Source organism: Rhodamnia argentea, chromosome 2, assembly GCF_020921035.1.
Source record: "Rhodamnia argentea isolate NSW1041297 chromosome 2, ASM2092103v1, whole genome shotgun sequence".
Classification (NCBI taxonomy): Eukaryota; Viridiplantae; Streptophyta; class Magnoliopsida; order Myrtales; family Myrtaceae; genus Rhodamnia; species Rhodamnia argentea.
In genome coordinates, this window is record NC_063151.1 from 19,022,827 (window position 1) to 19,049,963 (window position 27,137).

Consider the following 27,137-nt stretch of genomic DNA (forward strand, 5'->3'; position numbering starts at 1 on the left):
CCTTGACATCCCTACATTATAATCTAAGTAGCGTCGATATCGACACGCGACATGTGACGTGATATGACACAATACGATATGCCGACACGTCATTTTTTAAAAAATAGAAAATTTCAACACGTTGTAAATTTTTTTATATATATGATAAATTTATCATTATCGGCGATGAGTTTCTTCTTCTTTTTATGTTAGGAATTCAAGATTAGTTTTTTTTTTTGGATATATAACTTAAGCATGTATATTTTGATAGATTTATATTTTGACCCATAATTTATTGAAAACACTTAAAATCGGCTCCGTGTGTGTCGACATAGCGTGTCGAGATTCTGGATTCGCGTGTCGCTGGCGTGTCCGAATTGATTGGTCGCATGTCGAAGAGTGCCGGAAAGTATCCGGTATGACATGCAGGCGCTCAAAGAGTGTCAGTGCTTCCTTAATTATAATTAGTATCTCTCATCTACTTGTCACAACTCTTAATTACAAAACTTGCAATTGCTTCCGGCGTCTCGAGGGTGCTGCCCTCGTATACCTCTTCGGAGACGGCTCCCGAACTCCCGCTCACTGTGTTCGTATTGATAAATAGTATGGACCAAACCCCAACAAAATATAAAAGTTACGTTGGGACAAAGTGAAGCCAAAGATATTCAAAAACGGCAAGAGAGAGAGAGAGAGAGAGAGAGAGAATCTGTTTCTCTCTCCTCCTCCAATTTCAAAGCTGCACCCCTGCCAACCTCTCTGCAAGAACCAGCTCACGCCTTCCCCATCACCATCATAGACCCATCACCCCCCTTCCGTCTCTCTCTCTCTCTCTCGCAGAGTCAAATTTGCGTAGCAAGACAACAAACATCATCTTCCCAAATCACCATCACACTTTCACCTCCCTCCCCCTCCCTCCCTCCCTCGTGAATCCAGTACGACTTTTGTCTTCCTCCTTCGTCTCTCCCCTCCCAAATTCGATCGCGACGTCCCGAAACCAGGTACAATCCCGGCTACACCCGTCGCCATTGTGAAGTTGCTTTCCACGTCTTCGCGGACGGCGACGGCGACGGCGACGCTCCGCTTAGGGATCCGCGACTCCTCTGTGAGTCCTCCGATGGCCTCGTTCTCTCCGCTCGTCTGTCCGTTTTCATGCTCGGCATTTCGTTTCTTTGCGTTCGTCTTCATATGACCGCGCGGTTCTCGAGTTGGCGTTCGTTCTTGCAGCTCTCGTTCTCGCCGAGACAATTCGAATGTGGAAAAAAAGATGGTGTCGCGTTATCTTTGATTTGCCTTTTCAGTTCAGCTGCGAATTGTGCGCTTTTCTGTTTTTCTTTTGGTCTTTGAATCGTTCCTGTCTGCTTCGGGGATCTGTGTTTCGCTTTTCCTGATGGGATATGCGTGCGTTTCGATCATGGCGTAAGTTTTGCTCGGCTGAAAAAGGATCTTTTCCATCTTTCTGGTGACATTTTGCAGCTGTTGCTATTACTTTTGCCGTCGTTATGTTAGACGATCGGCAAATGCGATCCCGTGTAAATGTATTTGGCTAATTCTGAAGAAATTCTTACTTACAAATTGCATGTTGACTGTGTTCTGTTCTGCTTCCACAGAAGGTTTCGACCATGAAAGAGCATTTGGAGAAGTGACACTACCCCCTCATTTCCCCCCTCCTACTATTTGAATTTCGCCTGTTTCTCCGAGGCAAAATAATGTTGTGCGCTTGCTCTGGAGAGCAGTTTAAATTTGAGGATCCGCCCCAGTCGCCGCAGTCCTTAGCTACAAGGGATTTCTCCGTCAGTGGTCTTTCGTCGAGGACCGGCGACTGGGATTCTAAGTTTGAGGATACCCAAGTTGATGAAGTTGAATCTACTCTTAAAGAAGCTCTCTCCTTAAATTATGAGGTGAATTTGATATTCTAGACCACTTTAATCCGATGACTGGTCATGGTAATTTCCAATGATTAAATTGGGTTTTCCTTCATCGGTTGTGCTTTAGGAAGCGAGGGCTTTGTTGGGGAGACTTGAATATCAAAGAGGAAATTATGATGCTGCCCTTCAGGTATTTCAGGGAATTGATATCAAAGGCTTAACCCCACGAATGAAAAAGGCTATTCAAGAGAGAACTCGCCAAAGAAAACCACGTTCGAGAGGTGATAATGTTCCTGTAAATGTTTTGTCTATGCATTCTGTGAGCCTGCTTCTTGAAGCAATCTTGCTCAAAGCTAGATCTCTGGAAGGTCTCGGACGCTCCATAGGTATTGCATTTTCCTTTTCCTTTTTTATGTTGTTGATGTATCTTCAAGTCTATTCAAGAAGCTGTATCTATTTCCAGCTCAGACTACAAAACTCTTGGATGCACTAAGCATCGATAGTCCCAGACCTTCTCAAATCTCTTCTTTATTTTTATTTTTTTGCACGATTAGGTAAGTTGTGCAGTTTAAGTAATTAACCGGATGTTCCATTTGACGTAATAGAATTTGTGTTGGCTACAATAATCTCTGTAATTGTATGATGCCACTGCGTATAAGTGGAGATAGACTTTATCTGTTTCCATGATTGTCAAGAATAACTATATATTTCCCCTTCCACCAGAGGCTGCAAAGGAGTGCAAGATAATTTTGGATATAGTTGAGTCAGCACTGCCTAATGGAATGCCTGAGGGGGTTGCTGATGATTGCAAATTGCAGGAGATGTTTCACAAAGCTCTAGAGTTGCAGCCTGATCTTTGGATAAGGGCAGGCTTACTTGATGAAGCCATTGCTGCTTACCGCAGAGCTCTAATGAGACCGTGGAATCTGGATCCTCAGAAACTGGCCACTGTGCAGAAGGACTTAGCTTCCTTATTACTCTATGGTGGCTTCGAAGCTAGCCTCCCCCTTCAATTACCATCATGGGCCCCAACTGCCCCAAACAGTAACTTTGAAGAAGCCATCCTCTTGCTGCTGATACTCATGAGAAAGGTGACATATGACGAGATAGATTGGGATGCTGACATCATTAATCATCTATCCTATGCTCTCTCAGTCACCGGACAGTATGAATTATTAGCAACTCATTTTGAGCAGGTCCTTCCTGGGGTATACAGTCGAGCAGAAAGATGGTACTTTCTGGCACTATGCTATGCTGCTGCTGGACATAATGATACAGCATTGAACCTTTTGAAGAAGGTTTCTGCTTCTTCAGAAGCAAAGCACGAGCCCCACATTCCTTCCCTTTTGTTGGGTGCAAAGCTTTGTTCCCAAGGCTTGAAGCATGCAAATGACGGGGTAAAATTTGCACGTAAAGTCATTGAGCTTGGTACTACTTGTCCAAAGCATTTCTCAAGTCAAGCCCATAAATTTCTTGGAATATGCTATGGTAATGCTGCGCGGCTATCTGTTTCTGATTCAGAAAGAATCCTACTGCAGAGAGAGTCTTTGAATTATCTAAATCATGCTGCTCTTTCTGGAAAGGATGATCCAGAAATAATGTACAACCTTGCACTTGAAAATGCTGTACAAAGAAATCTGGAGGCAGCTTTGGAGAGTGCATTGATGTACTCAGACATGGAAGCTGGAAACTCCGGAAGATGTTGCAAGCTATTGACACTCATACTTTCTTCGGAGCAGCGATATATTGATGCTGAAAGTGTAGTTGATTTTGCTTTGGATGAAGCTGGAAGGTTGGACCAACTAGAACTTCTTCGGTTGAAAGCTGTGCTTAAGATAACTCGGGAACAGCCCCAGCAGGCAATAGAAACCTACAGAATCTTGCTAACTCTGATTCAAGCTCAAAGGGAAATTGAAGCAAAGACTTCAGATCAAGTGAAACAAGTTACCTCTGAGGTGTGTATTCTATACACTATTTTGGTATAATTAATGCACCTCCAAAAAGAGAGAATCTTTTCTTCTCCCGATCAATTTCTGATCTTGGTTTTAGATAAATAACTGGACTAATCAGGTATAAAATTGTGTAGTTGTTGCATCATAAAACAAGCAGTGTTTGCCTTGATTGATAGTAATTCAACTCAGTTACATTAGTCGTCTTGGCTTTTCTTCCATTGAGATTTATGTATCTGCCTGAGAAGTTATTTTCCTGGAGTTGCTATAGACGACACCCATGAAGAATCTTGCTTGACTTCATTTGTATACTACCGCTGTTCAAGCTATTACTGTGTAGGTTTCCTTTTCTCTTCAAAGTGAATGGTTTTCTCGGCATGAATGTACTGAGAGATATATCGAACTGAGAGGAACACCATTGTGTGCTGATATCTATTTTGTCTTCCTCTTCAGGCACAAGAAGAAAGAAATCTGGAAATTTCAGTTTGGCAGGATTTGGCCCTTCTTTATGCTAAACTTGGTTCATGGGCCAATGCTGAAACTTGTTTGGACAAAGCAAAGTCAATCCATTTCTATTCTCCTAGAAGCTGGCACGCTACAGGTAAATTTCTGTTTGATGTGGCATAAAGAGTTGAAAAAGAGTGGCGCTCATAAATCTGACTGTCTTTGCCTTCCATGAAAAATTTCAGGCTTGGTATTCGAAGCACAATCATTGTTCAAGGAAGCTCTTGTGTCCTTTTCGCTCTCCCTGTCGTTGGAACCAGATTATGTCCCTAGCATTGTTTCAACTGCAGAGGTGCTGATGAAACTTGGTTCCCATTCCCTCCCCATTGCAAGAAGCTTCTTGATGAATGCATTGCACATAGAACCCACGAATCATGAAGCATGGTTCAATCTTGGGAAGCTCTCCAAAATGGAAGGCTCACTACATCAAGCAGCAGATTTTTTCCAAGCTGCATATGAGCTCAGGCTGTCAGCTCCTGTAGAGAACTTTGTATAGAGATCTTTCCAATTGTCGAGCACAGATCACCAAAAGCAGTACGCTGAGAGCTTACTACATGGCAGGGGAACCTGTTGGCCATTCGGTTTACTGCTCTTTACTGGCCTGCCAGATGAAAAATGGCATCGCAAGCCCATCCAAGCTGGAGTTCATAGTTCATTAAGCTAAATTCATGCTTCTCTAGGGCTGGGGTTTGAATCGGAATTCCTGTTATCCCAACATGAAAGATTTTTCTGATCCCTGCCATTTATGCGTACTTACATTGTAAAATAATACTCATTGCAGGTAATGGTAGAATTGCTCGTAATGAGTTGATCTCGAAAACCTTTTGACTGTGTCATGGTCATTTCCATTCTTTCAGTTCTTGTTTCCATGCCTCGGTTAATTAAGGTCACAACTCGCAAGCTCATAAAGAACTGCAGCGTGGCGAACTTCCAGAAATTCATCTGAAAGCGGCCAATTTCAGGTGTCCTGGCTTCAGATCGGGAAGCATGGGTCGGTCACAGCGCGAATTACAGCTGTTTGGAATATGTGGGATCTAACAAATCAATGGTTGAGATGCATCTAGCTATGACGGAACTGCATCTTTTCCAATTTTCGGGAGAGTCCGAAACGATGCAAGATAACCAATTCCTACACTACGGGCTACTCTTTTTTATTTTCCTTTTCCTAATTGACCACATTTACATGCGACGGCCGCCCATATGTTTTTGCTGAAAGTGATTAGCAGTCGATGAAGAAAAGCCAGTGCATCACCAAGCAATAAACTGTCGGCCTGTTGGGAGTTTCTAGCGAGCCCATAACCAGGATTCAGGAGAGCACCCGTCCATAACAATCAAACAAACCAGTCGTTGTCCCTGCCAAGCCATTGAATGGTATCTAGATTTTTTTCTTAAACTTTTTGTTCCACCGCAGAAAAATTGTTGTAGATGTTCAAAGTTCACTGGAGTTAATTCTGGACAGCAAGACGATCGTAACGGACATGAAACTATACTGCCGAAGGCCGTCATCAATTGAGGGACATTGCCCGAACAAAGACCATTGATGTTTCTTTTTCATTCAGCATCTTCCAAACAGATTCAGAATTTACAAATTTACAGATAGCATGATTCCACCCATCAGCAAAATGACCATTTACATTACCTGGCCCCCTGAAAAGAACAGAAAAAGTGAAAACCCAAAAAGATGACAGACGATTATAATAATATCGAACCAAAAGCTGGAGGAAAAAGACCAGAACTGGAAGAGGATCAGTAAACTCACATAAACTGGCCACAATCCGGACAGCGAAAATGGCACCTCAGCCCATCGACCACTGCACGAAAGGATGAACCAAGAGAGGAGTCAGAAGCACATGCTACAGTTTTCATGTCATGCTAAGGAAAACAAACTATGTCTACAGAAACGATACAATGAACAATGCAATTGAGGTAAAACTTTGAAAAAGAAACGAGGAAAGGATATAATCCAGTGACAGGATCAAGGGCCCCTCAGATCAGTTATAATTTGGTGCGGTTGACAAGCACATCATAAACAATTATTGCAAGCAGCAAAGAATCACCACAACCTTTAAAACTGGTTCGCCTTTATCAGGAGCTGCAGATTGTTTATTCATCGCCTGTAACTGCGCACGTGCAGCTCTTCCCGCGGCCGACTTCTCGAATTCTTCTTGCCTGAAAGTCAGAGCAATCCATTCACCCAAGAGGAATGAAAAATTGGGAGGACGGAACAGAACCATTAAGTAGTTTCGCCATTCTTTATCCCACTACATATTCCGACACTTGAGTAAGGGAAATCTTAAGCCCTGTCATAGTACTTCTCTAGAATGCAATTATGCCACCCCTGTTGAAATAATTGATTTCGTTTTACAGTCTAACCATGATCACCGGGACATGTTTAAGAATAAAGCTCCATTTCATGACCTAACATTGCTCCCACTTCACATACTTAAACAGAAAGTTCAACAATCACACCTTATCAGGTTTGTTCAAGCAGAGTTGTCAGCAAATGAACTCAAGATCATTCATCAACAAGGAACAGGGCAAGCTGGCTTCGATAACCCAAAAGCATATGCAGCGAAAACTAAAGATTCTTGAATATAGGAAAGCGAGAGACACTCAAGACTACTCATCAACAAGGAACAGGGCAATCTGGCTTTGACAATTCACAGGCGTATGTAGCAAAAACTAAAACCTCTTGAATGCAGGAAAGAGCGAAAGTAACTAGGTACTTGAGGCTCTCCCGTGTCTAGTTTTTCTTCGCAATCTAGCGAAACAAGACCCTACTCCTTGCGGTCGTTACTTGGTAAAGGCATAGGAACCGCGGCCATAGGGCGGGGGCTCGACTTGAGAAGGCAATGTGCAAAAATTGCAGAAGAGCTACAAAATGCAACATCAAACGAAAGAACACCCACCGAGGATAACAGAAACATAGCTCAAATGGAAGGATATAACTAGGGTTTCCAGTTGCGCAAGTCGAAAACTAATTTCTATCCCACAAGTGGATCAAACAAGGAATGATGATCATCTCTAGAGAAGCTGATGAATCCCAAGACCCAATATGCACGCAATAAAACCAAGTCAAATTTACTCAATTCAAGTGCCAACAGCTAAGGCACGGTTTCATCAGAGGGTCGACATTAAACCTTGGGAAATTATCCTTAATTCGAACAATACAACCGAGTACGATGAGAGCAGTCATTCGCAGAGACAGGGTAACTCAAAAGAACTCGAAACGGATTGAAGAAACAGAAAGGAAAAAGAAGGAAAAAAAAAAAAAGATGAATCCAATCGCGATCACGAAGCTCCATGACAATGAATCGATCGATAAAGAAAGAGGTAAAAACGAGGAGCGGTTCCTGCAGCCCCGCAGAGAAAATGGGACGAAGAGAGATTTGCCTCTTCTGGGCGGCTTCGGCAGCTCTAGCGCGGGCTTCGGCGGAGGCCAACCGGTCTTCCTCTCTCCGCCGCTGCTTGTTCCCTCCGTCGAAGCACGCGCACCAACCCATCTCTCTCTCTCTCTCCGCCTCCGAGTCTTTGCCGTCAGCGATGATTTACCTGCGCCTGTGATATGGGCACGAACCTTCTTCTCCTTTTTGACTTCTACGTCAGCGCACGCGTCTTCCAATGCCCATTGCCCGCAGGCTTGGCGCCTATCGTTGCCCGCCACGTCTTCCTCAAAAAAACAAAAAAAATGCTTCTTAGAAAACATCCTAACATCCTCGATGCTTGCATCTTGCCGATCAGCTTGTCTTTCTCCTCCTCCTCCTCCTCCCACGCCCACGCCCACGCCCACGCCCACCAAAAAAATATTACTACATATTCTTCAAAATTTCGGCAGAGAAAATTTCAAATAAAAGTTTAATGTGCATATTATATTCTTAAATAGATGCTTAAAGATGACCTTATTTTAAATATAAATTTAAAGTGACTATATCAGTATGATAAAAAGGCCCGATCATATTTAATTTTTTTTTATATGTTCTTTCCTTTTTCCTTTTCGATCATATTTACTTATTTTTTAGGTGGCTGATCTAAGGTGATGTCTAAAAGGATCGGGCAAGGCTACCTTCAAAAGCCACAGGCAAGGCCATTTATCGCCAAATTTGGGCTAGGGTCGCCTAGTCCGTGACTAGTGAGGACCTAGACGAGGTGAACCTCGCCGGCCGTCGGTGAGGGCTTGCGGGCGCTCGCCTAGGACTCATTTTTGTGTATAAATCGAGTCTTTTTATTAATTCTGTCTAATTTGACTAACGTAAAATGCCGACGCGATTTATTTAATATTATATCCGTCCTACATGTCATTAAAATTAACTAAAGCACTAGAATGACTAAAATGACGTTGTTTTGATCCGCATTCTAATTTTTACACCAAATCTTGATTAAATTAGGTTAAAAAATCCAATTTTTCCATAAAAAAGATAAATTCAAAAAAGATTAAAAAAGCTAAAACTTAAAGGAGAAAAAAAAAACCTAGGCCCTTTGCCTATGGCCACCACCCCATCGTCGAAGGAGCGTTGGCGATGGCTGGTAGGGTCGCTAGTATCTTGATGAGAGCTACGACCCTCGTTAACCAGATGCGAGGGTGCTGGCAGTGGCCGGCAATTTCGCCGATATTTTAGCTAAAATGATGTTGTTTTGATCCGAATCCTAATTTATACAAAAAAATCTTAATCAAATTAGGTTAAAATGTCCAAAAAAATTTCATAAACAAGACAAACTCAAAAAAAAAAAAGTTAGAAATTGAAAAAAAAAAAGAAAAAGAAAAAGCCCAAGCCCTTCGCCTGCAGTCTGCGACCAAGGGAGGGCCGCAACCCCTCACCTAGGGCAAGGGTATCCGCGATGGGGTGGTGGCCACGGGCGATAGGTCCTCCCACCTGTATTTTTTTCCTCCCATTTTTTAGCTTTTTAAATTTTTAATCTAATTTCACCAAAATTTAGGTTAAAATTGTCTACGAGCGAAAAATACCTTTTGATCGGCTGAAAAATTTAGCTTGACCGGCCCAGTGAGGTAGGCTCTTATTTGAAACAATCATGGCCACTTGAGATCTTTATTTAAGAAAACGACGGCACTTCGCGCCTTCAATTAAAGTATGCTCGGCTTTTTACCTACTGCGCATCGTTGTTGGGAATGTTCTAGCCACATCGATGTTGCACGAAGTCTTTCTTCTTCGTGACGGTGAAGTTTGAATTGGATGTATACATTTCGAATATATCTACTAATCTCGTGAATCATGTAACGGTTAAACAAGAGAACCGATGAATGAGATGAAAAACGCTATTAAAGTTTTTGGATGTATGGCCTATAGGCCATAACAGCACGGCGGATTTCGAGTTCCTTAAGCTTGCATTTTCTTCTCCATCTACATCTTTTGTGTTCTTCGCATCACCTCAGCATTGATCCTGACAATCTTTTAAATTTTCGAGTGGGACATTTTCTTATATGTCTTTATGTCGTTGTTCAATAATGTCGGTTTACTTCTTGAAATTTTCATCTTTATGAATGACAAATGATGCAAATGATCTAGGACCTTTGACTCGATATAAAATGCGGTCCTTGAGATTTAAATTTAATCAGTGTGATTCATGGACTTTAGTCGAATGTTCAGTGTCGTCTTTGAATTTGTAATTTATTCAATGTGATCATAGATATTTTGTACATGTTCAGTTTAGTCGAAAAAAAAAAAAATTTAGTCAATGTATGAAATGTTTAAGATTTTTTCTGAATTTGAATTAATGTAAAGGCAATATATAATATTTTTATATAATTTAATGAATAAATTAATTATATTAAGTTAATTAAAAATCTATTAACTTTGTGAAATAAATTTAAAGTTACATGAATTCATTGTCCCTTTCTTAAATTACAAGAGGAGGTGAGAAACGAGTCGTTTTGTGCCGGGACGTCCCCCGATCTCTTGCTGCTTCTCCTTCTTCGTCACTTTCGCTGCGAGCAGAGAGCGAATTGCTACTGCCCCACCTTCTTCATCGGCTCGGAGGCTGGTCAGACTCGGGGGGCGGGTTTTAGCTATGAGCTCGAAGAGCTTCGACTCGGCGTCTCTACTCGAGCCTATCCCGATAGACGCCTCCCTCACTCTCGTCCCGCGCGTGAGGGTCACTCTCACCGTGCACCCGACGAACCACTCCCACACCAAGCCCGTCGACGACTGGCAGCTCAAGAAGGCCTTGCTCGATTTCCTCAAGAGCTCGCTCGCCGTCTCGCTCTCCGTCCCCGACGGCGACCTCGAAATCAGGCGGGTGAAGGACGTCAGGAAGCGGAGGCGCGACGATCCGGTCGCGCACGGCACGCTCGTGATTCGCGACCTGGGCTTCCTGAAGAGCTCGAGGGGCTCGTACGCTGAGGAGAGCGGGGAGGATGCGGCTAGGGCTTTGGAGGAGAAGTACGCGGATTGGAAGAGGTATCTGGTTGAGAAGATGAATGGCATGGATTTGGTACTTGGAGGTGTGAAGTTCATGCTGGGTGTCGAAATGCCGGTCTCGGATAGCTTCCAAGCGATGAGGAAGGAGTGGGAGGAGTTTCACGCTTTTGGAAATCGAGGTGGCTATTTCTCTTTCTGGTGTGTATGTGTTTGTGTGTTTTTGGATGGAGAATCGTTAAAATGGTTGTGCAATGCGTTTGCTTTTTTGGGTATGAGAGTCGTGTCATCGAAGTAACAAATGTTTTGCAGGGCATTCGAGAGGAAGAAGGCAAGAGCCGGATACAATCGTGCTGCGAGGAGTGCCGTCGAGGTGGTTTGCCGAGCCTAGAGTATCGTCGAAGCCATCGATGTTGGTCACACATACGATCTTTTCTACATTTGGAAGTATAAGGTAGTGTTGAAGTTATTTTCAGAGTTATTCAAGTTGATGTCAAGATGGATATTTGTGTGCTTGGGTTAGATGCTCCAGTGAGAATGCAAAAGTTTTGGCCTTTGCATGAATGGTGCTTTTAAATACCCGTTTAAGGTTGATACCCTTTATTTTGATGACTGAGGGTATGAGCTGAAGTATTATTACCTGTATCTCTCTTTTGGTTTTTCGCTCGCTTCTTAGCAATTTTCCAATGTGCAGTGAAAGATGAGTATTTTCCTTGCATTTGATAGGAATATCAGTGTTGCTGATGATGATGACTTTGGTCGGGAGAGCGATGAGGATCCAGATGGCTTAGTTTCAGGTCTGCATTGCAAGATTGTGGTCCAATTTGAAAAACACGAGGATTTCCACAATGCTATGAAAGCTTTATGCGGCCGATCATTGGAAAAGGTTTGAATACGTCCTTTAAATTTGGGCTAGATCCATGTCATTATGGTCCCCGTATGAATCGCTTAGTTGAGCATCTCGTATTCTGGTACCTCATGATGTTGTTGCATTCTAGCTTTTGGCATGAGAACTGGGCATTTATAGGTAGATTGAGGTGTTTATAGTACAAACCATGTACTTCTTCTGCACATACCTTGAGGTTTTTGTCATTACCAAAAGTAGGGGGATATCCTTGGATGAATTCACTTTCATTGGATGAAGATGATCGGGGTGTCTCTGTTGAAATATGTGCTATAATAGGGGTGAACTTCTTTTGGTTCTTAAGTGAAACAAGACAAGATTGGTTGTAGTATAATGGGCATTCTTTAAGCCTTGGCCTAGTAGCCACACATCTCTCGAGATGTGGGAAGTTCATATTCTACAAACGGGAGGTCGGGGTGAGGGAACAAAAACTCGTTGAGAAAGGAAATAAGGAACCCCTAATGTAGCATAAAACCTAGGTAGCGCGTGGCGAAGTAATATTCATTATGTTATGATATAATTCCAGACATATAAAGTATCATAAGAATTTTCAATTCTGAAGTAGCGTTATTTTTATTGTAGCACTGGGACTATCAATATCAATGTTCCAAATTGCTAGTGTACCGTAAAAAAGAACCAGCATTCAAAGTCGCAGATCTGTGACTGACAAGATTTCTGTATCCCCGTTGTGGACATAGCATATGTCCTTATGAGGAAAGATGTCTCGCTTAACAAGTGCATGGAAAGCCCCTTGATGCATGTTTGATGCGCATGCCTTGCTATTGCTCAGCATTATATTTGTTCATAAATATACTCAGATCCTCCTGTTATCTAGCTCATTTGCTTGCTGCCCCTTTTTTTTTGTTGTCTTTTCAATTTTCGCCTTTAGGGGTTATTTCTACCGGATGAGTCTAGTGTGATGAGGATATAATTTATGAAATGCATTTCTGTCAGCATGCTAGATAGCTCTTAGGAAGTAAAAGGCCTGGGGCTTGTACGTGAAACTGCTGCCAACTGGCGGATATATGTTTTGATTAACTTCTTTTAATTTGTTACGTGCTCAGCAGTGACTAACATTGTGTGCTCGAGCAGCAAGGTTCACGATTGAGAGCTGACTATGAGGTTTCCTGGGACAAGGATGGCCTTTTCCGGAACTCGAGAAGTGAAACTCAAGAGAAAAGCAGCGGGATGACTTCATTGGCATCGGGACCATACAGAAGCGAATTTCCAAAATTTTCCCGCTACAGCCCTGAGAAAACTCGTCCAAAGAGGTTCAGGGTCGGTTTTCTTACTATCATGTCTATATTCTTTCAAATTGGGTATTAAAATGGCATGCATCTTCTTGACTTTTTCCATTTTAGAAATTTGATCAACATGATTATTCGTGAATTAATTTCTTTCCCTTACACTGAATGCAGGAATAAGATGAGGGCTTTGCGTAGACTTATCATTCTCCCGATTCCCCATCTCTACCTGAAGTAGTGAATTCTTGGGATTTTGCCGAAGGTTATCCATCTTTTCGTCTTCCGAATGTGACGTGCAACAATAGCCTTCAGTACTTGATGAAACATCATGTTTAATGAATGCTCATGTTTACCATATTTGATAGTATAGTGGACTTTTTATGACCAATTTGCCCAAAACATGTAGTGGCAACACTTTCTTCTGGTCCTCTCAGTAAACACTGATTATAGATTTCTCCTTTTTCAGTCTGCTTCTGCTATTAATAGTCGTGAGACGCATTTTCTTAGGGTATTTCTGAGGCAAGATTAGCCCATTCAAATCCAGTGTGTAAAAAGCGGTCAGATCATGTGGTGCCTGCACTATTGACAGCTAGATGACGTTGTGAACCTTATCGTTTGCACACTAAAGTCTACCCAAGAATTGGCAAGTGCAAAGTCATTGTCTGAGAAGAAGGTGGTGCGAACGAGACAGCAGTCAATCTAGGATTTGAAAATGCCGGCCTTTCCCTTGTTATTGCACCGTCTAGATGGTAGCAAACGTTCTGCAACTGGCCAATAGTTGGTAGCTAGGGACAGGGTTATCTTTACCCGACGGCAATAGATCCGAGTTTTGGATTTCATGGAACTGGAAGGCGGAAATAATGTGGTATCCACATTCACTTTTTTGTTTGCTTGTCAAGGACATCTGACGAAGACCTCCAAAAATCTTCTGCAGACGAGATTCTAACTAGTCCCTTAAGCTCTTTCCTACACGAGGATAAACTAGCGTGGGCACCTACTAAAAAGCAAGGCATATCTGCAGTGAAAAGTGCATATAATCGTCTACGGGACAAGCAGGCCATCACGAAGCGTATGGAACTCTGCAGCAGCTTTCAAATGCAAGCTTTCACGGATGTCTTTCGTCTGCTTCTTTCCTTTCTGGGAGTGGTATTAGACGATTACGCTCAAGAGGGTTAGGGAGAAGTCCGTTCATATAACAAGCAACAAACGTGGACATCTCAAAATCTTTGCATGAATTCTGACCCCAAAAAGGGAAAAAAAAAAGGAAAAAGAGAAATCTTAGCATGGACAGAAGCTGTCATAATCCTCACTCGCTTTTACAAAGCAACCTGCTTGGTGGAACTATAGGAGTTGCTCCCTGTCCAGGCCCAGGACAACCAAAAAGGTCATGAATCGTAATTTACATTCGAGAGGCATTTTATGAGGACATGTCCCAGAAAGAAGAGAAGGACCTCCCAACAGCCAAGACATAATGAAATTCGTTTATATAAACCCTACACTTACATGTGATTAAGAGAGTAAACCCCTTTTTTTTTTCTCTGCAAAGGGGACTAAACTGTTAAATCGAATTACAGAGTAGATCAAGGAAGTTTGGTCGTCTTCACCAGCTTTTACAGCGCCCATGTCATTGCGTCCTGCCATTTTCTTCACTGTTATTGCTCTTGGGAGGAGAAGATTTTTCCATCTTCTTCTTGTTCACTACAGTTGAGCTCCTTTCTCTCAGTGCAGGAACCATGTACCACCCAATGGAAGTGCACACGATTGCGAATGACCTCTCGAACAAAGCCAGCAACAGCAAGATCATGATCATTGCCAGAGGCACGTAGCAAGATGGTCTCCTCCACGAGAAGCTCTTCTTCCTCTTTGCCTCCTCATTCAATTCCACCTCGGGTTCATCCACTGCTTTCGCCTCCTCTGGAGGCTTGACCATGGTTTCCGAATCGCGGGCTGCGCTCGCAATCTCCTTCGTCACCTCGCTCCTCTCTGCCTTCTTCTTCTTCTCCTTGTTCTGATGATGATGGTGGTGATGATGATGATGATGCTGATGATCCTTCGACTTCACGACAACCGGCACGAAACCGTCTGAACTCGACGAGACGAACCGGACGAAGGCTATGTCCTGTGACCCGCTCTGCAGGTATATCTCCTTCCTCTTCTCCTCGAGGTCGGCCACGAGGGCCGAGAACTTGTCGAGCCCCCGGTTCGCATACGGGTTCTTGTTCTTCTTGCCAATATAGCTGCTGTTGTTGCTCCTCCGGAGCAAGCTGTGCCTCCTGGATTTCCCTGGGGATCTAGGGAAGTTGTTCCAGTGGGGCTCATCATCTTCTCCTTCTTCAGGATGAAAAGTGCCACAGATGAATGAACTGAGCATCTGATATGGATTTTCCGCTGGTAGGACTGAACTGAACTGAAATGAAATGATGTGGTTTTTGATAGAATGAATTTGGAGATTGGGTTGGAAGATGAGAGAGAGAGAGAGACGGGTACTTATCAAGATGGTGTAAATTACTAGGATCCGGCAAGAGGCAACCAAGTCAAATGAATGGTTTGAAAAGAATAACATTAAACCTTAGAAGCTTCTCACATGGTTTCTGCGTGGGGGGTTTTTCGTCCTTGGGGGTGGGAAGAAGATCACACCCGTGCCAAATTTAAATTGTTTAAAGATAAGAATTTGCATGTCATTAATGACCATCACATCATTATATGACAGCTAAGTGATCAAACCAGCAGCTATGTTTATCATCTAGAAGAAATCTTGTGTGCAATCCGGACCATATGAGCCATGAACAACATGAATCGTTGAGTGATGAGAATTCCACGTAACACTCACGTGATCTAACAATTGAAATCAATAAAAGAATTACCAAAAAAGTCTTGAACCTGTCCATTCGATCAATTTTTACTGAATATCAACGATGTGGTGCGGCTGGCGCCGACGTGGTCACTAGGCGGGGGCCAATGGCCACGAGGTCACACCTCGCCAAGGTTGGGTGAGGCTTGCCCTTGGCGAGCTTCGTCAGAGGCCGACGAGGTGGATCTCGTCGGCCCTCACCTTTGGCTGGACCTCAATGATCGGCTCGAGGAAGAAGAAAGGGAAGGAAAAAAAAAAAAAAAGAAGAGAAAGAAAAAATAAAATAACAATTCGAAAATATTTTAATTATTACAACAAATTATTCACGTTCACGCCGGATGCGTCACTTCAGCATTGATTGTGCCAAGTCAGCGATTTCCAGTTAAAATTGACTGAATTTGCATAAATACAAAAAGTTTAGGATTGTATTGGCAAAAAAAATAATTAATTACTGAATTGACGTAATTGTAATAGATTTATGACTTTGTTTTGATAATTTCCCCAATCAATCGAGATCGCTTGAATCGGGTGCATGTAAGAATCCTTATTCTTATTCGTTTCGTCGACAAGATTTCGATGTTCTTGAAGTAAGAAGGGAGATTTACTGTAATGTCTACGGGGTCGACCACATGTGGACAGCTTACTGCTTATTTTCATTCTGCATAACACAATCCCATCCAAACGTACTAAGATCAACGTCGCATCATTTATTTGGTCATATGGTTAGCCGGGACGAGCAGTTAATTCGTCAAAGAGACCTACCAGCTTTGACCCTCAATGCCTTTAAAAAGAATTTCCATTTTCTATTTTTCTCGTTCAATAAATCGAAACCTTAAACTCGACGTTAATGGTCCGCCCCAATTGGATGCTCGATTCATTTTCGACCGCACGAAAGAGATGAACTTAGTATGATGCGTGCAAAATTCCCCGAGACTGGGAGCCACGGTCCAAGAAATTTTACAGCATGTTACTTCCTTTTGATGGTAAATAACGCATGAATTTTACTGCATCTGTTTTGTTTTTTGAATAGGAAAAAAACAAGAGAGTTTGACAAGTCTTCACGCTCATGAGCAGAAGCGTGACTTGCACAGCGGGCTGGAGGTTGACTGCGTTTTTGCTTTGGTCCAGTCAACTTGTGAGTGCAGAATCTGATGAAGGGGAAATGGACAAAGAAGGAGAGTTCCAAAATTCTGATTCATATTCCATGTGTTGGACTAAATCAAGTACTATGATTGTCTAAACACATCTCTAAAGCCAAATCGATAGCTCCCAATCACGAAAGAAATCATTATGGAAGTTATATAGTCTAGCCGATAATCATGCCCTGTCGGGATTTCACGGTTCAAGGTTTTTCGCCCTGATTAAATGGCAATTCGACATAAATCTTTCGGATTGATTAGGTTTGGCCCGTCACTCCGTCGGAGGTGAACTTAATTTGATACGCGGAAATTCTTACATAATTTCATCTTGTCATATTAATGAATAAAGTATCAATACAAAGGCATCTTTTGGGGAAATTCTCATTCAAATAGAACGTTGATTTTTTTCTGCTCCGGCACGTAAATTGAGGTAATTGTGTAAAAGGGTCATTGACCCAGCATGCTTATTTTACTGCATCTAGAAGGTCACTCGTGAGGCGAGTAATTACTCCTCCAAATAAATTAATAGGCATGTCTTAATAATTACGCTTCATATCATATCATACAATTGTCAAATTCACTCGTCACGGCTCTTCCAAACGGGTGAAACTTGGTATAATCCGCAATAACCTAATCCATATATGTGGTTGATGATGTGACCTGAGCCTAGTATATGAGGCATACATGATCGACTATGATTATATGTGACGCGCAAATTATTTTCCAAGAATATATGTCCCTTCGGCATGGGTTCAGAACCCACCCCCGAGCCTAATAGAACGTATTTCCTTTTGGGATCTTGAATGATTGGATATATAAGTACAAATTAAATAATGTAATTATCATTTTTGTATAATGATTGGTCAGACTGGAATTGCAAGGTAATGGCCGACCAAATCCCAAACCCTAGAAAATGTACTTTTAACTCTTATCAAAGCATACCTTTGACTCCTGGATTGCGTTACGTTAGGAGACATTTTACCGGAGGTCCCTCGTGAAAATTACAAGCAAGCCAAGTGTTACTTTTACCGTTTAATTTCACTTTTTAATGAATAGAAACGTAGTTTATTCATTTCTGAGCATCTCAAATCAGTTTTCTCCTTCGACCAAAATATAAAATCAGTTGTCTTTTATCTTTTATGTTCACCGTTCTACCTGTCCTTTTTACGAGTAGTTCATCCATTAAGCATGGAAATAACATTTCAATAATCGCAAAAAACTTCAATCAAACGATTAAATTAAATCCTCGAAAATTAATCAACGATGTGAACGTCGGAAGCTGCTTGGTCCAAAGCCAACGCGAAAATATGCATAAATTTTTAAAGCTCTAGTATCTAACAGATGTGTAACTTGACAGACTCCAATAAAATCCAAGATTTGCATCTGCATAGAATTATTAGGACGATTGTTGGTAGCAAGAGTTAACAAGCGCTAATGAGTCATCCGTGGTTGACTTGACACATGCCATAAGCTCAAAGAAATCCAAGTCAACATCTCAATAGAACTTTGCCGGATAACAAGTGGAGGTAACAACACCTAACAAGTGTTTTCAAGTCATTCACGGTTGACTTAAAATGCTATGTAACTCGAGAAAGAGCCAACATTTACATCTGCATTTGAACATTGCCATGACAAGTGTGGGTAACAACACCTAACAAGTTTCTTTCAAGTCACTCCCAGCTTCCAAATTCTACAGCTTCCCCAGCAAAGTCATGGTTGAACATTTTTAAAGTTAAGAAATCTCACCTAATTCATATTAAACTCTACATGGATGCCTAAATCTGAGAGCAGGTAAGTTCCCTGATTTTTGACGGGCATGTTGTGCTCATCTGAAGACATTGGTTGGAGGAAGATTTGAAGCAGCAATCTTTTCACCAGAATACTCACAGTTTCCACCTAATGCACATCACAAAGCAACTTCAAACCGCAAAGTTGACCCGAAAATCTTTCAACTGCATGAGAACTAACAATAACTGCATAAGCATATGCAGAAAACATGAGATCCGAAGGTGACATACAAGCTCAACAGCAGAAGTTTGCAAAGAGATTGACAGCTCAACTTCACCTTCTTCCTGTTAATTATCATCATTGTCATCATCCTTCATGTACTTCTCCTGCACTGCTGCAACTGTAAGACTGGTTGGTCAAGGAAATCTCACTATATTTATGACATTACAAAAGGACAATAATGTGATCACAAGACTGGCTCATCATGACAGTCACACCATACAAGGTGAGTAAAACAATGGATGAAAACAAACATCTGAACTCGTATACTCCTGGAGCAGCACATAAAATTAACGCCCATCGATATTTCTTACATGGTTACATAAGAACTGCAGTAGCAAGATTCTGTGCCAAGTGGAAGTTGCATGCCACTCTCCATTCTAAATAGCAGATAGTCAGCTGTCACATGGTTTTCAATAATGTTTTTAACAATGAATGACCTAACTTCATCCCAAAACAAGCCGATTTCTTCCGTCCATGCATAGACCCATGATATCCAATATTGTCTACATACCATAATTTTAATGGTTAAATTGATTTATGGAAATAGCAATAATATATGATTCAGACCTTACCAAAAAAATAATATATGATTCAGAATGCAACAAAATTGTCTAACATCTGCATCATGTCACAGCAAAAGAACGACCTTTTCTATGCCATGACTATAAGAGAAACATCAAACAGGAACCATGATATCAGATGGAGCTCCCAAATAAAAGGATATCTGTAGTAGTCCCAATCAACCGGAGCAATGGCTATCTTGCTGAATTCAACAGCACTAGGTTCCATACCAGCAAATATATAGCCATTGCTCTTGTCTATCAGCTTCACGAGGTTCCCAACACTTTCTTTATCCTGGAAAGCACCTTTTTGACTTCAGAAGATGAAAGCAAAGAGGCTTTAATTGGAAATTTTCAATCAGATATTGCTTTTCTCTACTCTCTCGAAATTGTTGCAAAAATATATACCATTGCTCCTAACATGGAGGGCAAGGAAGTGTACCTATACCTGGATATCCAGAGTAGTAAAATTGACGAGACTATAATCTTCTATTACATTGCAAAGTTCCTTCGTAAGCTTCCTAGGAGAACAATCAAACAGCTTCAACAAATCAGTAAATTTGTGATCAGTTGTATCCACTACAGTAGATACAAGATAAAGTAATCAATGTGCACCACTAAAAAGATCTGCTAATCCTACTTAGACTTGGTAAAAAAAATTTCCTACTCGGACATGCAGGATCTTCCAAACATATCAAAGGAGGTGTTCAAGAGGTTGTGGGATACCCTTTGAATAAACATGATCAAAAAGAGGATGCAAAACATTCCTTCTCAATAAACTTTAACGCAGAAGGAAATCATCATCACTACATTGGTAAACAAAATTGGGCAGGCACATCACGGAATCCGATCACTATTTGCCAACGCAAGAATATACTTAACTACATAGTATGATTTCGATGATATCGATAAGGGCAATAACGATCAGATGCCAAATGAAAGTTAAATGCATAACTCTAAATTGAAGGTTACTGCAAGAATGTATAAAAGAAAAGAGAATATGAACTAGGAAGTTCATATTTACGACAACATAATAAGACCATGGTACTTGCCATTGAACTCCACAAAATCACACCTGTACTTTGCAGAGCGAGGATCCTGGTCTAGATGATGCTGTAGATAGGATAAATCTTGCACATCCGTGTAAAAATCAAGATTAAAAGCTGCAAAATGTCTGCAAACTGTCAGCAATTAAACACTGAAATTTACCATCAGGTAAGTGAACTCTATATAGCTGCAGCACCTAGCTTCCCATAGCTTTCAATAAGATCGATCTTAGACAAGACATTGATGTGTGGGAGTTCCAAATGTAGCATGGTCGATAAAGAGAGAAGCAGAGCACTTATATATTTGCCTGGATCGCTGCATAGATGGGAATCAATTAAATGCACTGCAGTCAACTGCATGAGAGTGAAAACATGTTTCGCTTAGTCAAACTGGGAGATTTCCCCACAAGCAGATGAAACTGCTATATTATAATGTAGTAAAACACTAAGGAATATACATACACGGAGGTTCAACTTCTTTACAAGTTTCTCTATAACTCTCTTGGCATTTGAGTGAAGGAAAAATAACTCCACCTGGCCAGGGAAATCAAAGAGAAGATAGTGATCTGCATAAATATAAAGTGTTAGGTATATTATTTGGTAGCAAAGTATAGAAAGAAAAACAAAATAAATACGGAATCAAAAGAAAAGAGAAATGATTTTCGAATTTTGTTCTATATGGATCAAATTTCTTATTATTTGATTATTTTAAAATTAGTCTACTCAAGAATTATCCAATGAATCCCTTGATTCGAAACTACAGGATAGATAGAAATCACAAATGATTAATTGATCTTTTTTTCTACCTCCCTTACTCTATGTTTTTGTTAATCCCGTCTCCAATGATTGACGATTTAACAATTGTCAATTGAACTTATTCTTTCATTTGAATTGGTATTTTTGGTTATCTTCGTATCTTGAAACTTAGGGAAGTACTTTAACAAAGTATATAAAGAAAAATAAAAAATATATGGAGAAAAGCATGGAGACATCAATGGCTTATGCTAGTAGAGAAAGAGGGGTGAACAGAAGGGTGGGGAGTACAAGGGACTTGAAGAACACATCTTATCAAATGGAATAAGCTACATATGTGCCTTTTATTTTAGTATTTAGAAATGAAAAATATGACCACAACAGTAGTCACAAAACTAGACTATATTGCCAACGTGACTCTCTTCAAAACATGAACCTGCAGTTGATTTACAAAAATGGGACGTGAGTGTCAGGTCAAACTTCATCACCCGACAAAATAGGCTGAGCTGCGCAGAAGCTATTCAACTTGTTATTATTACTATGCTTAAGCAACCACACCAAAACAGACAGAGCCTTAATTTTGAGGATGAGAATGAAGGGCTTCTTCATTTAGTTTACAAATTTTTTCTATACAAGGATTATCTGCATATAGCACTCAAAGGGATAAAGACAACAAACACCAAAGTCGCGAATTATTAGATTTTCTAAAGGAAAATGATGTTTGAAGAACAATGGTACTCTTAATCAGCAAAGAGCTAAGTCAGAGAACTGTTGTTCCCAACAACTCTAGTTAGTAAATAAAACATGGTTTTACTTTAGTTCCTTATGATTTACCAGGGACAAAAAGTTTTTCCATCATCCCCTGACATGCAACTTGCCATTTGTTCTTAATGTAAAGCAAAAAGTTGCAAATGAAGGGCCTATAGACTTGAACAGATGTAGTACTCTATTTACATTGTTCTTTTCAGGGTAACAAAGCTCAAAGCAGCTGGATTAAGTGAAGTCTTAGTACAATTTTTTTTTTTGGTCAGAAAGTCTAGTATAGTTTAATCATGGTACATTCCCTCTCCTGTCATTTCGCATATTACTCCGCCATTATGTCGCTATTCCCATTTCCTGTTCGACATGGTAACATTTACCTCATGGTTTTCCACGAAATCTCATCTTATACGGGAGTGGAGTGTGAAGGGATATGTTTAATGTACCTTATGAGCTAACTTCTTGCTAGGTTAAGATTTTAAACGAATTAGAGTAATCTCGCATAATTTCTATACAGCTTATGAGACAAATCTATGCATTGGTTAGCATTGTCAACACTGTGATTGCCAAAGCACTAGGATCTCATCCTATAATAGATTAAGATGGCAAACCAGAAAAAGGAACCTAAAAGCAAAAAGAATGCCATATCATTTGGAAGTACATTTACATATGCACAAAGCGATATTCATTATCCTAGGATACAAACCTTTTAAAAGAGGTTTCAGCTTAGATTCCAGCCAATCAATGTTCTTCTCTAGGTAATCCATACAGTACACAAGACCTAGTTCAACACAACAAATAAATGAAAGTGAGTGGAAGCAACAAACTAAAAATCATAAGAAAGAAAGGAATCCTCGGGGAAAATGTAAAATCTACTTCTCCACAGAGGAAGCTGTTAATTTGTGTGTTGATTTGGAAAAAAAAAAACACCTAGTTGTTGAGATCTAGTTTCTAAACTCATTTGCATAACCGATGACACCTCTAGCTGCCTTTGCTGTTAATGACTTAAAAAGAGATATTTCTAAAGATTAAGGGGAAAATGCATGGTCACCTCCATTAGGCCCAAGAGAATGCTCCATCATCACGTCGCTTAGTTTGATAAGTTCCTCAATATTTACAGCACATTCATACCTATCCTCATGTTAAGGGCAATACAGTGACAACAATTTCTACTTATTAGCGACAAACAAGAATTCAACACATTGCTAATGCAGGAAAAAAAGGATACGGCAACATATCATTGGCAGGATCCAAATTGATGACAGCAACTTTCCTGCATGCCACAAAAACTCAAGAATTTCTTAACCAAACCCAAGGAAGTGAACACAATCGTCTTCCAGGAAATAATATGATATAAGCAGCAATAAGAACAGAAATCACTAATCTCATTAAATTTCCGGTCTCCCATTCTTTTAATCTCTCCTTTTCCGCAATCTCAAAGTAGAAATCTGGGCTAAACAAAAAGATAGGTTTTCCACACTTATATAAAGAATCTCCATGGCCTATCAAGCACGGAGGACTAAAAGTTGGGACAATGGATCATCATGATGAACAGTACATTGAGTTCCGGTCTCACATCTTATTATGCACTTCCTTATGTGCCAGTGACTTGTACTTAAAACCAATCAAAAGAACGCTCCCGTACACCTTGTGCACTCTATTACTTGCCCGTGAGTTGTGCTTAAAACCAGTCAAAAGAGCTGTCCTCAGAACCACAACCATGAGTTTGGTGGTGAAATCATTTTGCAAAAGAGCATACAAAATGATCACTACAACAACACAGATGAATATTTTTGAACTCACTCGATTGCTGACAAGTCAAAAGCCAGAACCATTATAGGCTAACATGTGACATGCACAAAGAACAAGCCAAAAAAAAAAAAAAGGTTGTGCAACGAGCTAATTTCAGGGAGAGTGAACTTTACAGATATCCTCATATAAAAGATCAAACATCAATAGTAAAGCTTAATATACACATGTGCTGGCAAGCTAGGGACGCTTTTAGGAAGATGGCTGTTCTAAACTCCAAAGCTTATAGAGAGCAATGTCTTATCGGGCATAAGAGAAAGCCTTTCATGATGATAAACTAGTTGGAAACAACTAAGACCCGATAAAATGAGGTCATGTGAATAAATTAACTCGATTTCTCGTGATTGCTATCATCACCAAGACAGTTATACTATTTCAACTACAAAACATTTGCATCCTAAACAGGTGTACTGCAGTCAAGTATCACAGTCGCCGGCCACAACCACCCAAAACCTCACAAGACTGCTGGCAATCAGGTAGGAGTGGTGTAAGGTTTCTAGTCATGAGGAAGTGTAACTTGCTCCCGAATATTGGGACACATAAGGGTGAATATTAGTCATCCCAGATCTCAAAAGGAATATATAGATGAAGAGAACATATGGACGCAAACGAAGAGTGAGAGTACCTTCCAATCAGCTGGAGGAACTGAGACATGCCATTACAATAAGTAGTCTTTCCTGATCCGGGTGGACCGATAACCACTTGCCCAAACACCATCCTCTCTCTCTCCTCTTCCTTCCACTCAACCTCTTTCTCTGCAGGTAAAGTTTTCCTTATCATAAATGAAATACCAAAGATACAAAATCTACAGCAAAGTTCCTTAAACATTGTTGTTTCCAATGAATCAAAAGATGATCCCAAATATGCTTGCTCTTCATTAATTAAGTAAACATTTGTTTCTTGTCACTGAGAGAAAGCATGGGCACATTCCAACTATATTAGTGACTAAAACAAGGCCCGTTGGTTGATTGCCATGGAATAAAGAAGACGGAATCCCATTCCAAGCAATCAAATTCCTTAAAGGGGGATTTCATTTGTTATTCTTTTTCTGCATCTATTATGAAAATGAAGGGAAATATCAAGGTCAATTGCGAAATGAAGTTAAAAAAAGTACAAAAGGCAACAAGCAAATTGTTCATCAATCTGAAAGATACAAAATTGTCGACCGAAAAATTAGAATCAGAAATCCACGGATAGAGAATAAAGAAATGGATGTGAAGATTTCTCTAGAATGTCCATGTCCACCGTCTTCTCAAAGAAGTAGATTTGCAACTCACACAAGCATTTTCCCAAACACTTCATTTGCAAGTCCACACGCGCCAAATGCAGAGCAAGTCAAACCTCTCGCAACTGCTGTGCCCAATAAACCAACCTATCTAGAAATGAGCAAGAAATAAATTCTCTTTCCATTCCCGAACACAACATTAACCAAAACAAGGGCTACTTAAACTCATTTCGCCTCAGAAATTTGAAATCTCGCAATCAACGAAGCAACTATCAAACATCAGGAAAAGGAAAGCTATAAAAGAAAGAAGGAAAAAAAAAACTACTGAAAGCACCTTCGTGAGCCGCTGCGGCTGCAGAACAGACGGCGAGCAAATAAGCAGCGGACAGGAACTTAAACTCTCATGAGAGTGCAAGCTAGTGCGGTGGGGTTCCGAGCGGTGCAGTCGGAGAGATGGAGAGAGATTTAGGGTTTCGAAGAGCGGAACGTTTTAGGTTCACTAGCGTCGGCGTCCTGCAGTTGAAGAAAGGCGCGAAGGAACTGGACTACTCGAGAGCTTTGCTAAGTGAGTCAGTAGAACTCGTCTCGTCGGCGCCACCCAACTCTGAGTTTTTCTTTTGTCGACTCGTATTTTCGAAGAAAACCACCGGTGGGTGGCGGTGGCGCAGCGGGAACTAAACGCCAGCCGATAGATTGAGATGGAAAGATCCCAGCCGTTGAATTTGAGCCAAGTTCTTTTGTGTTTTTTGTCATATGACCCGACTTTTTTTTTTTGGTCAAAATATGAGCCAATACCCAAAAAAACTTTCAATTTTAACATGTGTCCCAGTTACATCCAAAATATTTTTTATTTCATAAAAAACCCTCACTTTAGCCTTTGTTCCAATTATATCCAAAACTTTTTCAAGTTTTATAAAAAAAACACTAAATTTTTACTTTTATCTCAATTCTACCGGATTGATACCTAAAAAATCCTCAACTTTAATATCTATTTCAATTATGTCCAAAATAAATTTATCTTGTAAAGAACCATTGACTTACGTTCATAATTACAGTTAGTTAATCTTACGTGATTCGAATTTTCTCGCCGAAATTACTAATAAATCTTTGAAATTTGAAAACAACGGGTTTCAAGGACGACGAGATTTGAGATTGTTAGTCCAAATAATCATGCTTCCACGTCTAGCCATTCTTTGGGCTGTTGAGTGTCGTGAAAAATCCGAAACACATCGTCTTGAGTGGCTCTTTATCTCCTGGCAAAGTGAAGGGGAAGTAGGCAATAAAAGAGAAGTTGTTGGGTTTATTTACATCGGTTTTGTTGAGGTGTAATTCATTAACGATATGAAAATGCCACGAAAGATTAATTAACGGTGATTATGAACGGAAGGCTAATGGTGGTAAAATTAGGACAAAAGTAAAAATTGAGGGTTTTCATGATACAATTTTTTTTAATATAATTAGGAAAAATGCTAAACTTATTGGTTTTTTGGGTATTAGGTTGGTAGAATTGGGACAAAAACTAAAGTTGAGTTTTTTTTTGGTATTAGGCCATTAGAATTGGGATAAAAATAAAAGTTAAGGCTTTTTATGTGACAAAAAAGTTTTGGATATGATTAGGACAAATACTAAAGTAGATTTCTTCACCGAAAAAAAAAAGTAATACTAAAGTTGTTTTTCTTTTAGATATTGGGCCCTATTTTCTCCCTCGATCGGATGTCAGAACCACTAGAAAATATATTTCGATGCCGACGTCGTAAAAACGAAACATGAAGGCTGTGTTTGGTTCTTCAGATAAAAGTTGAGATATGATATATTTTATCCTATCTTATGTTTGGTAGTCGTCCAGGATGAGAGAAAGTTCGATATAGATAGGATATAGCCTGGATAAAAAAAATCTTAGGGAGGAGGTGGGATATACCCGGATAGAATTTCTCTTATTCAAAATATAAAAGCTACTTTTTTTTCTAAAAACCCTAGGCTCTTCTTTTTTTTTCCTCCACTCAAGCATGACTCTGTTACTAAAGTAGCGCAAGTTGAAGCACCTCCTTCACCGTAGCTCTTCGGTTCACATCGAAGTTTTACATAAGCTGATGTGGGGTATCGAGCTCTATCAATTAACTCGCAAGCTCAATCTTTCCTCTTTGATTCATCCAACTAATGATGCAAAAG

At 40.5% G+C, this 27,137-nt stretch overlaps 5 protein-coding genes across 18 annotated transcripts; 2 read left to right on the plus strand and 3 right to left on the minus strand.

Moving 5' to 3' along the window:
- Positions 1–915: 915 nt before the first annotated feature.
- LOC115739560 (protein NPGR1) lies at positions 916–5,127 on the plus strand. 5 transcript variants are annotated; one of them, XM_030672713.2, is made up of 6 exons: positions 916–1,291; positions 1,587–1,877; positions 1,972–2,230; positions 2,568–3,799; positions 4,247–4,394; positions 4,483–5,127. In XM_030672713.2, exons 2-6 carry the CDS (start codon positions 1,686–1,688, stop codon positions 4,791–4,793), a joined length of 2,142 nt encoding a protein of 713 aa, XP_030528573.1. In that variant the 5' UTR covers positions 916–1,291; positions 1,587–1,685; the 3' UTR covers positions 4,794–5,127. The 5 variants fall into 5 exon arrangements, with proteins under 5 accessions (XP_030528573.1, XP_030528572.1, XP_048130793.1 ...); XM_030672712.2 differs by having other exon boundaries at positions 916–1,118; XM_048274836.1 differs by having other exon boundaries at positions 916–1,114.
- An 858-nt stretch (positions 5,128–5,985) lies between these two features.
- LOC115739566 lies at positions 5,986–7,895 on the minus strand. Of its 3 annotated transcripts, XM_030672724.2 has the most exons (4): positions 7,691–7,888; positions 6,361–6,466; positions 6,079–6,108; positions 6,013–6,038 (listed from the first exon to the last, which is right to left on the minus strand). In XM_030672724.2, exons 1-3 carry the CDS (start codon positions 7,798–7,800, stop codon positions 6,094–6,096), a joined length of 231 nt encoding a protein of 76 aa, XP_030528584.1. In that variant the 5' UTR covers positions 7,801–7,888; the 3' UTR covers positions 6,013–6,038; positions 6,079–6,093. The 3 variants fall into 3 exon arrangements, with proteins under 3 accessions (XP_030528583.1, XP_030528584.1, XP_048130470.1); XM_030672723.2 differs by having other exon boundaries at positions 5,986–6,108; positions 7,691–7,885; XM_048274513.1 differs by having other exon boundaries at positions 6,038–6,108; positions 6,378–6,466; positions 7,691–7,895.
- Positions 7,896–10,180: 2,285 nt separating this feature from the next.
- LOC115739562 lies at positions 10,181–13,204 on the plus strand. Of its 2 annotated transcripts, XR_004015253.2 has the most exons (6): positions 10,181–10,850; positions 10,981–11,122; positions 11,395–11,554; positions 12,665–12,850; positions 12,991–13,070; positions 13,106–13,204. XR_004015253.2 is itself a non-coding variant. In XM_030672716.2 (5 exons), the coding sequence occupies exons 1-5, from the start codon at positions 10,322–10,324 to the stop codon at positions 12,994–12,996; spliced, it is 1,023 nt and encodes a 340-aa protein (XP_030528576.1). In that variant the 5' UTR covers positions 10,181–10,321; the 3' UTR covers positions 12,997–13,204. The 2 variants fall into 2 exon arrangements, 1 of the variants encoding a protein (XP_030528576.1); XM_030672716.2 differs by having other exon boundaries at positions 12,991–13,204.
- A 1,154-nt stretch (positions 13,205–14,358) lies between these two features.
- LOC115739565 lies at positions 14,359–15,313 on the minus strand. Its single transcript, XM_030672720.2, has one exon. It carries the CDS (start codon positions 15,185–15,187, stop codon positions 14,441–14,443), a length of 747 nt encoding a protein of 248 aa, XP_030528580.1. The 5' UTR covers positions 15,188–15,313; the 3' UTR covers positions 14,359–14,440.
- A 2,947-nt stretch (positions 15,314–18,260) lies between these two features.
- LOC115739563 (GPN-loop GTPase QQT1) lies at positions 18,261–25,584 on the minus strand. Of its 7 annotated transcripts, none has more exons than XR_007197510.1 (12): positions 25,303–25,584; positions 24,369–24,498; positions 23,163–23,207; positions 22,986–23,065; positions 22,641–22,715; positions 20,885–20,988; positions 20,620–20,776; positions 20,452–20,539; positions 19,825–19,897; positions 19,541–19,671; positions 18,825–18,936; positions 18,261–18,702 (listed from the first exon to the last, which is right to left on the minus strand). XR_007197510.1 is itself a non-coding variant. In XM_048274509.1 (12 exons), exons 2-11 carry the CDS (start codon positions 24,458–24,460, stop codon positions 18,882–18,884), a joined length of 900 nt encoding a protein of 299 aa, XP_048130466.1. In that variant the 5' UTR covers positions 24,461–24,498; positions 25,303–25,584; the 3' UTR covers positions 18,261–18,702; positions 18,872–18,881. The 7 variants fall into 7 exon arrangements, 5 of the variants coding, with proteins under 5 accessions (XP_048130466.1, XP_030528577.2, XP_048130464.1 ...); XM_048274509.1 differs by having other exon boundaries at positions 18,872–18,936; XM_030672717.2 differs by having other exon boundaries at positions 18,261–18,758; positions 18,872–18,936.
- Positions 25,585–27,137: the final 1,553 nt, after the last annotated feature.

Bases quoted from the DNA above. Each gene is read 5' to 3' on its own strand.
- LOC115739566 (XM_048274513.1), bottom strand. From the start codon at position 7,800: ATGGGTTGGTGCGCGTGCTTCGACGGAGGGAACAAGCAGCGGCGGAGA. The intron at 6,467-7,690 runs GCAAATCTCTCT...TCTGACTTTCAG, and splicing joins GCCGAAGCCGCCCAGAAGAG to GCAAGAAGAATTCGAGAAGT. The intron at 6,109-6,377 runs GCGAACCAGTTT...CCTTTCGTGCAG, and splicing joins ATCTGCAGCTCCTGATAAAG to TGGTCGATGGGCTGAGGTGC.
- LOC115739563 (XM_048274509.1), bottom strand. From the start codon at position 24,460: ATGGTGTTTGGGCAAGTGGTTATCGGTCCACCCGGATCAGGAAAGACT. The intron at 20,989-22,640 runs GTTTGTATCCTA...ATATTTATGCAG, and splicing joins GCTGAAACCTCTTTTAAAAG to ATCACTATCTTCTCTTTGAT. The intron at 18,937-19,540 runs ATATCCTTTTAT...AACCAGTCTTAC, and splicing joins GTTGATTGGGACTACTACAG to AGTTGCAGCAGTGCAGGAGA.
- LOC115739565 (XM_030672720.2), bottom strand. From the start codon at position 15,187: ATGCTCAGTTCATTCATCTGTGGCACTTTTCATCCTGAAGAAGGAGAA.
- LOC115739562 (XM_030672716.2), top strand. From the start codon at position 10,322: ATGAGCTCGAAGAGCTTCGACTCGGCGTCTCTACTCGAGCCTATCCCG. The intron at 10,851-10,980 runs GTGGCTATTTCT...AATGTTTTGCAG, and splicing joins TCACGCTTTTGGAAATCGAG to GGCATTCGAGAGGAAGAAGG. The intron at 11,123-11,394 runs GTAGTGTTGAAG...TGCATTTGATAG, and splicing joins TCTACATTTGGAAGTATAAG to GAATATCAGTGTTGCTGATG.
- LOC115739560 (XM_030672713.2), top strand. From the start codon at position 1,686: ATGTTGTGCGCTTGCTCTGGAGAGCAGTTTAAATTTGAGGATCCGCCC. The intron at 1,878-1,971 runs GTGAATTTGATA...GTTGTGCTTTAG, and splicing joins CTCTCTCCTTAAATTATGAG to GAAGCGAGGGCTTTGTTGGG. The intron at 2,231-2,567 runs GTATTGCATTTT...CCCTTCCACCAG, and splicing joins AGGTCTCGGACGCTCCATAG to AGGCTGCAAAGGAGTGCAAG.